At 40.1% G+C, this 13,621-nt stretch overlaps 1 protein-coding gene across 1 annotated transcript in view; it reads left to right on the top strand.

The window, feature by feature from the left end:
- bbox1 (butyrobetaine (gamma), 2-oxoglutarate dioxygenase (gamma-butyrobetaine hydroxylase) 1) overlaps positions 1-9,389 on the top strand; it is a 36,727-nt gene extending 27,338 nt beyond the window's left edge. The window contains 6 exon segments of the mRNA XM_037750470.1: positions 2,954-3,152; positions 4,035-4,140; positions 4,316-4,354; positions 4,356-4,513; positions 5,365-5,531; positions 7,400-9,389. Of these exon segments, the coding sequence (XP_037606398.1) occupies positions 2,954-3,152; positions 4,035-4,140; positions 4,316-4,354; positions 4,356-4,513; positions 5,365-5,531; positions 7,400-7,560 (830 nt within the window). The 3' untranslated portion in view covers positions 7,561-9,389.
- The last annotated feature ends 4,232 nt before the right edge of the window (positions 9,390-13,621 follow it).

Raw genomic sequence — 13,621 nt, 5'->3', positions numbered from 1 at the left:
ACTTCTTATGAGTCTATGGTAGTGTACAGTGTTTTTTAGAGCTTGTTCGCTGAAAACTGCTGTTTGCTGCGGCTGAAAACGACACTATGAGAGCAGTGAGAGTGAAGAAAAACAAAAGTTGCAGGCCGGACAACTAAACAATGAACTGTAACTCACTGTGAAGCTCCATCGAGCCGAGGGGAGCTGCAGATACAGCTGATAATTCTCTGTAGGTTCATCAGACCAGACCAAAGTCTTACAAGCCCAATACCAAGGATGCAAAATAGCCAGTAACTGTAGCTGTTCCATAAATGCAGTGGAAAAGAGTATTTCCATCTGAAATAAGGTGGAGTAGAAGTCAGAAATACTCATGTAAAGTACAAGTACTTCAAAACTGGATTTAGGGTGATCTATAAGCAGAAATGGAATATAATGTTCATAACTATGTTTTTAATATAAATCACCTGAAACTAAGAATTGTTATGTTTTCGTTAGCATAGAATGACCCCCGTTATATCTACATAGGGAGCGGGTCCTCTTCACGGAGTACACCATGTTGCTCCACCATGTTTCTACAGAAGCCCAGAACGGACAAATCAAACACTGACTCTAGAGAGAGCCTTTCACGTTTTTACAAGGGCTGTCAAAGTTAAGGCAATAACGTGTTAACGCATCCTTAACCACTAAATCCTACACACTGGTCATGTGCATTACTTAAAAAAAATCTGCTTTATCGGCTCTAAATTTGACCAGATTTGTATCTAGAGCAGTTTGGGGCCCTTATTTGTTCTTTAATCTGCTGCCAGTGTGAGCTGACAAGAAACTAAAAAAGAACTTTCTTGTGATTCTTCACATCTAAAATTTGTGATGAGCCTTCCCAGTTAAAAATGAAGCACATTTGCGCAGCTAATTACATGATTAGAAGGCAGATATTCAAGCAAAGCTCTCATCTTTTGTTCGACCCGGCCACCGCAGTGTGAACTCCCTCGACAGCAGCGAGGGTGTTCAAAATGAGACTGGAGCTGAACTGCAGCCAGGTCTGCACAGCTGATGTATGTGCACACTGCGACCAGCGCTGTAGCCTCTTTGTCACGGGTGATACTCTAAACCGTGGAGCCAAAACACCGGCGTGTCTGCAAAAGACATCCAGGTTCAGTTTCATGAGAGCAATTGTAACATTCAGGCATGACCTTTGCCCCAGTTTTCCTGTTTCTCTGCCTTTGTTTCCCCCCTTCTGCCCTCTTGACAAGTTTTAACAAGCGGGAGGTTCCTGACCTTTTTGAACTGTGCGGCCAGAAGCTGATCATTTGTGACAACAGCCTGGAGGGAGGTCTGCGAGTCATGATGATCACTGTGTTTCTGACTGATGATGCATCCCGGTGTGCTTTGTACCTCCCTGCCTTTTCAAAAATAAAAAACAAGGCACAGAAATTCCTCATCACCGGTTGGTCTGTTGCTACTGTACATCTTTATGGCCTTCAGAACAAACAGTCGCAATGTCTTTTAACATTTTAGACACTTGAGGATGATAAATTATGCATGAAGTTCAGCTCGCCTCGCTGTGTGTCCGTCTCCTGCTGGCTTTAACCTTGTAATGTGTTTGTGATCCAGCCATTTGGAAAGTTTAAGTTGGTGGGTACTGAAAAGAGACACAAGGAGGAGACACAAAGATCAGACAGGTACACAATCTCCTCAGCTAAACTTTCCTCCTCCTCCTCCTGCAAATGTACTTAGCAGCTGTTTCTGTGGAAGTCACTGGAGAGAGGCTGCATGGAAAAAGGAGTCGAGCCAGCTGGGTGGAGAGCAGTGGGAGGATTCTTTCCACTTCTGTCTGTCTGACGGAGACGGGCTGACTTTTCTCAGCGAGCTATTCATCTTGAAGTGCGCAGACTATCACATGCAGTGCATCGTTTTCAAATGAAAGACACAGGAGACCAAAAATGAAGTTATAAATTAATTGCTTCCCTTTTGTGACAAAGCAAACATAAAATCTGTTGCACCGCTAGCCACTTCTAATATCCATCCATCCATCCATTATCTGTAACCACTTATCCCATTCGGGGTCGGGTGGTGGCTGTAAATCCCAGCTGACATCGGGCGAAGGCGAGGTACACCCTGGACAGGACGCCAGACTATCACAGGGCTGAGACACATAGAGACAGACAACCATTCACACTTATAGGCAATTTAGAGGCATCAATTAACCTGCATGTCTTTGGACTATGGGAAGAACCGGGAGAAAACCCACACTAACACGGGGAGAACATGCAAACTCCCCACAGAAGGGCCCCAAACCGGGTTTAAACCTGCGACCCTCTTCACTTCTTATATGTTTTTTTAAATATTTAGTTACATTTTTAAGCCTGAAAAATTGTAACTACACATTAATAATGTGTTTCATTCAGTAGAAAGTGTGAGTTCATGCTTGACTTGATTTCCTCCGGCTGTAGCACACCAGACAGCACCTAACGGCACATTATTCAACTTTCTTTCCGCCATCTCGGAAAAAGAATGAGTCCTAAAGTTAGCGATGTGTGTTGATGGAAAGTATAAGGGAATGGTCATGCTCTATACTGTAATGTAGCTCATTCCTGCTGCACACCTGGATGGTTCCGGTCCTTTTCAGTTGAACCAAACAATGGGATAACGTTGACGTGTCTTTAGTGAAAACATTAGGTATCTTTGCGAATTCAAACTTATATCTGAGAGTGAATGTGCATTAAAAAAATTGATGTAACCTCTGATAAAGTTGCTATGATACAGAGCAGTTCTGTCCTTGTGCAGCTTTTGTTTGTTGAGCAGAGCAGCGACGGGACAGGACAGAGACAGACTGTTGGGTGGGAAAGCTTCATGTCTGTGCATTGTAGACACACAGCTTATTTCTTGTCAGACAAACAAACAGAAACCACTGTATGTATGTAAATCTCCACTAAGATGAAGTGACGTTTCCCCCATGTCCCCTTTCTCATTTCAGAGCGTTTTTATTGGGACTCCAAACTGCACATTCCCACGGGCGACTTCCAGGAAGTCCTCCATGACGATAAGGCTGCGCTGGCCTGGCTCATGGCCCTGCGTCGCGTTGGCATCGTCTACCTGACGGGGGCACAGGCAGAGAAAGGCCAAGTGGCCAGACTAGCTGAGAGGATTGGCTATCTCCGGTTGACATACTACGGGTAAGACTCTGTGACGTTCATCCATTTTTCTCTTGTCATCCTCAGCCAAGCCACTGTTTAATAATCTGACTCCACACTAAATCCTGAACTGCTGAATTTTCCACTGATCATATTTTTGCTGGAGCAGAGCCCAGGGAGTGTTATTATTAAAAAATTAAATACAAAAGAGCTTTTATTTACATGGGAAAATAGGGGGAAAAGGGGGGAAAAAAGCAGCTAGATATTTTGTTGAAAGACATTCTCAGATTCTCACTTTACAACATTAATGTTTAGGAAAATGTGTCCACTCGTCAATTATCTGTAGCTTTGATTCATTTAGTTTCCACGGAGAAGCTTAGAGAGTGTCTGTTGGCCCTTTCATCGCACCAGAGTTCATCACTTTGACTTATTGCAGTGCTGATTACTTGAGGACAGAGACGGGGAAAACAACCTAAGAGCATTCCAGCTTTTTTAAGCCAGAGGAATTACCTGGTGCACTCAGTCAGAACAGAGGTTTGGAGCGTAAAGCTTTTCCACTGCCAGCGGATGAGCTCATACTGCTGGAAGTAAAGACACTGCAGACTAAAGCTGAAGGCCTGCCATCGGAGAAACTAGACCATTTTACGAGTCGGGCATCCAAACGAGGCATGCAAACAGAACATGGAAGATAACTTTACCTCATTAGCGCTCGACTCCTGCTGCATCTCAATGAAGTATCTACTTCAGAGACTACAGTCTAGGCGTTCCTGTGAAGCTGCCCGCTTTCCCCCCGCAGGGATCCCTGCAAAGTTCATGTCATCTCATCCTTTTTCTCCACACAGCCTAATTGTCGCTGCTTATCTTTAAAGCCAAAGTTAAATAATTAACGCAGAGTTTAGTAATGAATGTTATCTTTGTCTTCAGGCACACATGGCAGGTGCAGGACAAACACATGGCGAACAATGTAGCCTACACTTCAGGAAGGCTCAGTGCCCATACAGACTACCCTGCATTGTACTTCACACCTGGAGTGAGTAAAATCTGACTTATATGGTCTATTTAGAGGATTAGACTGCACGACGCAGATATGGTTTCACTTATGAATTTATGTGCTGCTTTTAAGTTTGTTTCGATTGCTGGCATTTATGCCGTTAGAGTCGTAAAACGAGCATTTGTGCCGCATATGTGTGTTGGATTTGCTGTAGGTGCAGATTCTGCACTGCATCAACCAGGCCGAGGAGGGAGGGGGAGAGCGAGGTGGTGGATGGCTTCCACATGGCCGAGGTGTTGCGGAGAGAAGACCCAGAGGCCTTCAGGACGCTCACCACGCTCCAAGCGGACTTCACCGACACGGGGTCGGACTACTGCGACTTCATGCTGCAGTCCAAGAAATGCATCATCGAGTAAGATGGGCTTTTTTAGATCACTGTTTTTTATTAACACACACACATACACACACATTTACTATCTCTGTGTGAAGCAAAGATTCAGACCTTGCAAAAATCTAAATGACATGCATTTAAAAAAAGAAAAAAAGATGCAGTGGAGTTTGTGTGTGTGATTGGAAATGGGACACTGCCATCTGCTGTTCAGAATTATTATGTCCAAAATATATACTCTATATGGCCTCCAACACCAGGTGGAACAGAAGAGTGTTGCATAATAATGTTCACTATGTGGTCTAATGCTCATGAGTCCATATACTTTTGGCCACGTAGAGTTGATTTTTAGTTAATGTGCGATAAATAAATGAGGCTTTTGAATCCTTTCTGGGTAAAAGGACTGCAACCAAATGACTATTTTCATAATTGATTAATATATTGATGATTTGATGCTTGAGTCTCTAAAATGTTAGAAAATAGAGAAAAATGCAAGTTTTCCATTGCCCAAAGTGATGTCTTCAAATTGCACATTTTGTCAATTTTTTTCAGTCAAATATCCAAAAATATTTAACGTGCAATTTTGAAAAAAAGCAGCAAATCATCACATTGGTTTTCACTATTTTCTGAAATTTTATATACCAAATCCAGATTATATCAGATTAATCAATAATGAAAAATAATTAATACTAGCCCTACTAGTGAATTTGGCACGTTTGCTTGGTATTTGACTTATTTGATTAATTAATTATCAAAATTGTTGCCAATAATTTTTTTTGTTGAGCATCTAATCAATTAATCAACGAATAGTTTCAACTCTAAAACTCATGAGTCATGTTAGTTTGACATTGAACGTCTTCTTCCTCTCTGAGTAGCATTAACGCCGAGGGCTGTGTTACGAGCATAAGCTTCAACAACGCCACCCGAGATTCGGTGCTGGACCTCCCCCTCCATCAAGTTCAGCCCTTCTACAGAGCGCTGAAGGCCTTCACGGACATCGTGAACCGACCAGAGAACGTGGTCACCTACAAAATGATGCCAGGTCAGTGTGCACCTCTAAAAACTCTACCGACATAAATACAAATATCAGAAAATGTACCTGTAAAGCCCTCTAATCACAGTAAAAGTGCTAATACTCAGGCTCGTAGTAAACAGAACATGTACCGGTACATTGACGTACAACAACCTCATCATCAAGGTCACAATGACATCAGAGAGTCAATGTCACCTCTGTCACTGTAGACCAGATTAAATTACCTCATGTGAGGTGTAACCCTCTCTAAATAATCACTGCTCTGCAAAGAGTCTGCCACACAAAGTGACAGAGATGAAGTAGTGATATTGTATGAGTCTAAGGACATCCCAGTGTAGCAGCATGGTGCTGTCAGTAGAGAGACGCAGGGTTCAAGCCTCCATGTTGGAAAGCATCCATCCTGACGATGCGGCCTTGAGATGCTTCAAACAAACGTGTCCTTTAAACTTGTTTTCCAAGTAGCCACACCCCAAAGCCTGCCGTCATAGAGAGGGGCGAGACGCGATGAAAAGACCTTTGGCTAAACCCCTCACCTGAACAGCAATTATCCAGACATAGCGCAGCAACTGTAACTAGGCTTGTCGGGACTGTCAAACTACTTTAAGCTGTAGTAAGAGGGACGTATTAGTAGTTTGGAGGTCTTTTTTAATCTTTCAAAAACCAAAAACACAAGTAAAAGTTTAAGAAATTGATTAAAGGAACACTATGTAGGACTGACCGCTTGAGTTTCAAATGGGTAACACAGTCCAAATTAAAAAAAATTGGAGCCTTGAACCGTCCACACCTCCGATGTGACTGATTGCAGCGCAGGTTTTTGCAGTTGGAGGGTTACCTTCTAGACACGACCGCATTTGCCTCTGTCCAGCAGCAGTCTGAATCATTTCACCGGCTGTGTGTCTCAAATACTGGCTGCCTTGATAACCCAGCTGTACACGGACCACAGAGAGATGTGCCGATGTGCTGCTGAAGGCTGTGTTTGTATGTCAATTTGTTTCATATGTGGCGACAGGGTGTTGAAATGTGCAGTGGACGGGATCACACCGGCCAAAACAAAAACAGACTTCCTGGACCGGAATGGAAATTTCACAGGAGAACATCCTGGCCGTAGCATTGTTGTCTGAGAAGCCAGTACTTCAATTCAGCATGTGTCCTTAATTTCTGATGACATATCATATCATATGATGTCATTTTATGATTTATTACAGTAAATATATTACATATTGGTCCTTTAAACAGTGTGTTTATCTGCTTTAACGTAAGATGCAAACGTTCGCATGTCTGTCGACTGGCTGACTAGTTTACTACCTACAGTAGTCACTGATTAACAGTGATTGTTACTTCCAAGGCCAAGAAGCATTTCATTAAGGTGCTTATTTTGAAATTCAGAGCATTAATATAGCAGCAAACAACTGTTGTCTGTGTAAAGATATAGTGGGTTAATGTCTACCTGAGCAGAGAATGAAGTCACGTTCCTGTGTGTTTTGTAATCCGAGCGTCTCTGTGCTTTGTTTACGTAGCCGGTCCGGCCGTGCGTGCACGTGAGTCCGTTTGCCCCGCTGGCTAACTAATCACCTCTGCTCTGCACTGCTTATACGGCGGTTACAGCTGATAATACCGTCTCAACCGACGGTGTCGTCGTCGTGTTTGCACTGTTTGTGCTGTTAGCAACATTAGCTGCCAGCCACCAGCTCAGCTGTCACCATGTTGAGAGCCGTGTGGAGGCAATCCCTCAATTATAAATAAGCTCTGAATTTGGAGTTTAGCACCGTTAACAAACTACATTATTTTGACGAAATGTAATTCTTTACTGAAATAAAGATCTAATGAAATATACCTCATACCTTCGTAAATGATGTTTTGGATTTGTTGTGTTTCAGGCGACGTAGTGATCTTTGATAACTGGCGTCTGATGCACGGGCGGAAGAACTACGTCAGCAGGCCAGACAAGTTGCGACACCTGGAGGGCGCCTACCTGGACTGGGATGAAGTCATGTCTCGCCTCCGGATACTCCGCAGCTCGGTCCACGGGAATATTTGAGCTCCGGAAACAGCCAATCTTTTTTGTTGGGCAAAAACTGCAAGTTGAGCTAAATGTTGCTCTCAACAGCTAAATCTGACGCTGAGGAAGTCAAGCATCAAATCATAAATGAAACGACCTGATGAATTGCACAACGATTTTAGAGTGAGGATGCTTTACAAAATCTGCAAAGTTTAAATGATGAAAGCAACTTTTCAAACATGTGACATAGTGCAACGCTTCAATGCAAAGATGATGAAAAACACCTTGCTTTCAGATTTTGAAGGTGCTGTTGGATTCAGTCATAGTGACTAGTGACAAATACGTTTTATAAGCTTAAATTTAACTAAGTGGGTTTATACATTTTCCTAAGGACACCAAATTCCAATTGATATTGTGTAATTTATAATTTTTTTAATACATAATTCATCATTCCCAGTTCTGTGGTTAAATATGTGGCTGAAGACGGCTGCCTCAAAATCACTCCATATTAAAGGGTCAGTTCAGGTGTTTTGAAGTGGGGTTGTATGAGGTACTTATCCATAGTAGGTTTATTACTTACAGTAGATGACAGTCGTCACGCCCCCAGCTTGGAGAAACAGACAGAAGCGCTGGAGCAAAGCAATACAGTGTTGTGGACAGGAACGGCAGAAAAACGTATTTTAGCCACCTAGAAGAAAGACTTACCTAAAGAATTGACATCCGTTTAAGTGTACGCTATATTTAGAATATTCTCCATCAGTGAACTGAACTGAGAGTGAAACATATCTATACTGTTTTTGTCATCTGAGCCTGCTGGCTTTGGAGAGAGCTTAGAAAGGTTTCACTTTCAGTTCAGTTCCCTGTCGGAAAGGAGAAGGAAAGGGTTATCTGACGGCAAGATAAAGCGGTGAAAATACAACTCCACTTCAAAATACCCGTACTATCCCTTTAACTAACTTCTGAATTTTTTGACAATAATTCTGAAATTTCAACTTATTGCACACTACAGTAAACTGTTGAGTGTCTATTATTGTATAAAGAGAGTAGTGAACGAGGCAGTGATTTCACACACACTCCCTTTGTAATGTAAAACTTGTTCTTGCTACCTCTCCTGTTCAATCATGTGCCTACACAAAGGATGTCCTTGACTTCCCCTTCATTCTGTAGAGTTGCAGTCTGAATTAAAAAGTGCCTTAAGCTACAGTACAGTAGTTGTACTAGAAGTGGCAGTGAGAAGTATCTGCAGTTGTGAATTTAAAAGGTCAGTTTAACCAACTGACAAAAATGTGTACTTTCTACTTAACCTTAATGGCACCTGGCCAAACAGAAAGTTTTGGTTTTATGTGATGAGGTTTTGAGATACAGCCTACCGGCATTTCCAGATTTGAAATTTTTTTGGACAAACAGAAGGATTAATCTGAATCTTTATAAAATAAATAAAACATGTAAAAAAAAATTGGGTTTATCTGAAAAATGTTTGTCATTAAGCTGAAAACCAGTCTGTTTATTTTAGGTAAGGATTGAGAAACCACATTAGAAAAACTCAACAGCAATTTATCTTTGATGATCTATGATGTCCTGGTTACTTGGATAATCCACAGATCGCACTGTGGAACTACTTTTTTTTACCAAAGAAATAGTTCCTGCCAAAACTTTTGACAGTTTTGTGGGTTATTCAGAGCACACGTTAAATGTCTTTCACCCCAGAAGTTTCAGACAAAGGTATGCTGAGCATACAAGATCCCAAACTATGTACACGGTTACCTGGGTTAGGTGATAAAATACTATTTTGTAATATAAGTAAACTGATCCTTCAAATACCCATAAACTGTTATTAAACAGCACAATGTGCTCATGTTTCAATACGGCCAGTTTGTGATCGATTTATTCTGTTTTCCTGCTCACTCACTGCTGTTACTGAAAAATAAGAATCAGCATTTTCTTATTCATCTTCTTTGCTACAAAATCGAACGCTTTATTTAACATATTTTTATGCATCTTAAAAAAAATGTCAATGGCGATATGGATGTACTTCCAAAAGCATTTTGCACATTTAATACAAAAGAAAATCCTCCAGTTTTAGTCATAAAAACGGTCATAAAAAAAGTCAGTTTAGTATGCCATAAAAAAAAGTGATAGTATATGTCATGAAAAAGTCATACAGTAGAATGGTATGTCATAAAAAATACATCATGGTATAGTATATAATAAAAAAAACGTCAAAAAAGTCTGTCATAGATGTCATAAAAAATCATAGTACAGTATGTCATAAAAAGTTACAAAAACTCATAGCATGTCATAAAAAGGCAAAGTATATATATATGATTTTATACATACATGTACATATACATATATATACACACACATATATATATACACATATATACATACATATATACACACATATATACATACATATATATACATATATATATAAATATATATAAAAATCCCAATATAGTATGTCATAAAAAATATAGTTTAGTATGTTATAAAAATCATAGAATAGTATGCCATAAAAAAATTTAAGTATGTCCTAAAAAAGTCATAGTATAGTATGTCCTAAAAAAAAACTATTATAGTATGCCATAAAAAATGTCAATCAATCATTTTAAAGGGACTGTTTGTAACTTTTTAAGCGTATAAATGTACCGGGTCGGGACACATGCGCGCTCGCATATGCGCGTGTAGTCGGAGCCTCTCCTCCTCCGCTTGCTCGCCTTCACTCACAGCGCGCGCGTTCTCGTGTACTCGCTCCACCTCTAGACGTGAACGCCCGCTCACTCCACACTGCAGAAGAGTTAGTTTAGCTCTGAGAATATCTAGTGAATGTACAGTGGACGTTTGTGCCGAAATAACTGCTGCAGCTCCTCCAGACCAACAGAGGTTTTCCGTGTGTTGTAAAGTGACGGGGCTCCACAGCGAGAAACGTTATTGTCTCGTTACCGACTGGGTGCCGGTGTCTCCCCTGTTTACTCCGGCTGCGGGCGGAAACGACAACGTTACTCGCTGCGGAGCCCCGCTGCCTCAGCCTGTGCTCAGCCTGTGCTGAGGCAGGAAAAGCCATCACTAGGATCAGCAGTGATTCATGGAGAGACCTTCGTCTGGTCAGCTAACATTACTGCCAAGCAGGTGAAATATAGAGTGATATTGTGGTTTTAGCTGACGTGTGTCGCCTCACTGTTTTGAGTGATGCTCGTTCAGGTATATTTAGAGCAAGCAAGCGCGAGCCCAACGCTGCCTTTCGTTGACTTAACGGCCACAGGTGTCGCTGTTTACAAGCATTTCTGAAAGTTACAAATAGTCCCTTTAAGCTGTAGTATGTCATAAAAAGGCATAGTATAGTATAAAAAAAAATCATATAGTATGCCATAAAAATCTTAGTAGGCTGTATTATGTCCTAAAAAAAATCATGTCATAAAAAAAGTAAATTTGGGAGAGAGGGTTAGTGATCAATAGGGGGAGCTAGTGGGGAAACACTACTCTGAGGTGTTGTTTTTGTAAGCAGTGATGGAGATGGAGGTTCCGGGAGGTGTGCAAGGTCGATCATGTGGAGAGGATTGTACCTGATTGTACCGCGTGCTGCATGTTAGCTGTTAGCGAGCGGCCCAGCCGTCTGGGGGGGACTCAGTCCTGAAGAGGGAGAAACGTCCCAAAACACATTCAATTTGCCAATAAAACTTATCTTGTGAGCTCTGCAGGTGGACTGTAGCCCAGTGTGGAGGCTGAGGATCCTGCTGAAATGCCCTGCTCCACCTGCTCCACCTGCTCCACCTGCTCCACCTGCCAGTGTGTTAATAGGACCAGAAATAAAAACAGACTTCACATACAAGTAAAGTTACTTCGAAAGTTTAAACGGCTCATTAAAGTCCATTTTAGTCAGCTCAGACTGCTGACAAGCTGTGTCATTTGTCCCTATATGGACTATCACTGGGTTGAGAGGACGGGAGTGAGCGCAGCAGCCCCGGGAGCTGACCAGGTCTATGGCTCCAGGGAGACGGGGAGGGAATCTTTATTTTTCAGCTCATCAGAAAGCCGTCGGATATCCTCCTTAAGGTCACTGATCTTTTGATTTGCTTTCTTGAGTAACAAAAGTCTTCAGAGTTCAAAGAAGTCTGACAGCTGCTTGTGCTCAGCTTCTCAGATAATAGTGTCATAAAAGGTGGGTGAAGGTCAGGCTCCGGTAGGTTTGTGATGGTAGTTCCTCTCTGTGATGTAGTTAAAAACGACCAAGATCTAGTTAGTATCTCTAGTGGGATCGCTAGGTCTAGTATGTCATAAAAAAAAGTCATAGTATATTATGTCTTAAAAAGTGATAGTATAGTATTTTATTAAAAATTGATAGTATAGTAAGATGAAATATATAATGAAATTTCATAGTATAGTACTTTGAAAAATATCATGAAAAGTCATAGTACATTATGTAGAAAGTTGTTATAAAAAGAGTCATAGTATAGTATGTCGAAAAATGTAAAAAAAAAAAGTCATAGTATAGTATGTCGAGAAAAAGTCACACTATAGCATGTCGAAAAAACAAAAAAGTCATAGTATAGTATGTACAATTTTTTTTTAAAAGTCATAGTATAGTATGTCGAAAAACGTCAAAGTATAGTATGTTGAACAAAATTAAAAAAAGTCATAGAATCGTATGTCGAAAAAAAAAAAGTCATATTATAGTATGTCAAAAAAATGTAAGTCATAGTATAGCATATCGAAAAAAAAATCAAAGTATAGTATGTCTAAAAAATAAAAAAGTCATAATACAGTATGTCGAAAAAATAAGTCCAAGTATGTCAAAAAAAATCGTAGTATGGTATGTCGAAAAAATAAAAAGTCATATTATAGTATGTCGAAAAAAAGTCATGGTATAGTATGTTAAAACATTTTTTAAAGTCATAGTTTAGTATGTCGAAAAAAAGTCACAGTATAGTGTGTCGAAAAAATTAAAAGTAATATTATGGTAGGTCGAAAAAAAAGTCAGTGTAGTACGTTGAAAAAATTAAAAAAGTTAAAATAAAGTATGTATATATATATGTCGAAAAAATAAGTTATAGTATAGTATGTCGCAAAAAATAAAAATAATCATAGTATAGAATGTCGAAAAAAAATCATAGTATTATGTTGAAAAAAAGAAAAAAAAAAGTTGTAGTATAGTGTCAAAAAATAGTTATATGTCGAAAAAAAAGTCAGTGTAGTATGTCGAAAAAATAAAAAAGTTATAGCATAGTATGTTGAAAAAATAAAAATATTCATAATATAGCATGTGGAAAAAAATAAAAAAAAAGTTATAGTACAGTTCGTCGGAAAAAAAACTTAGTATAGTAAAGTATGTCGAAAAGTTTTTAAAAAGTCAAAGTATAGTATGACAATTTGTCACAAAATAAAGTCATAGTATAGTATTTCGATAAAATGTCATGACAAAAAGTAATAGTATAGTATGAAAAAAAAGTCAGTAAAATGTGTCTTGGAAAACGTCTTAGCCTGTGTCTCAACTTGCGTATTCCGTACTTACACTTGCTATTTAGAGTGCAAAAGCGTGTTCACACTGAGAAGTATGGCCAAATGTAGTGCACTCTAAGAATCCAGATGTTGTACTCAAAACGGCCAAAACGTTGAGCGTTGAACACTAGACACCGCTCACCCTCAACAGTTGCCATTTTGCTACTTTGCGGAAGGGGAGGGGGACAGCAACCTATTTCAAATGTGTAAAAATGTCGGGCGAGGAACCAGCATCTGCTGCGACTGAAAGGGCAAATTCTACAAATTTAAGTTATAAATGTGTTTTTTTCACAAAGTACAATCATACTGTAGCCAGATAGAAGCCTTTATTGGGTTAATTTATCCATCTGAATTGAATTACTGCCAATACGGCATGATGTCTGTGGCTGACTATCACCAGTGGATCTACCGAGTGCACAACGGCCGTTTAGAAATTCACACACTACACAAAAAGTACATAGTGTGCACATTGTGCTACATGGAAGTATCTGATTTGAAACACAGTATTTTACCATGTTTCTCAGTAACGTGAAATGGCTAAGACTATTACACGTGCACAGGTAATTAGAGCCGCGTTGTTAGTGTCCTTGTTTTTTTTAAC

The sequence above is a fragment of the Sebastes umbrosus genome, chromosome 2, assembly GCF_015220745.1.
Source record: "Sebastes umbrosus isolate fSebUmb1 chromosome 2, fSebUmb1.pri, whole genome shotgun sequence".
Taxonomy (NCBI): Eukaryota; Metazoa; Chordata; class Actinopteri; order Perciformes; family Sebastidae; genus Sebastes; species Sebastes umbrosus.
This window is presented reverse-complemented; position numbering and strand designations above follow the sequence as displayed.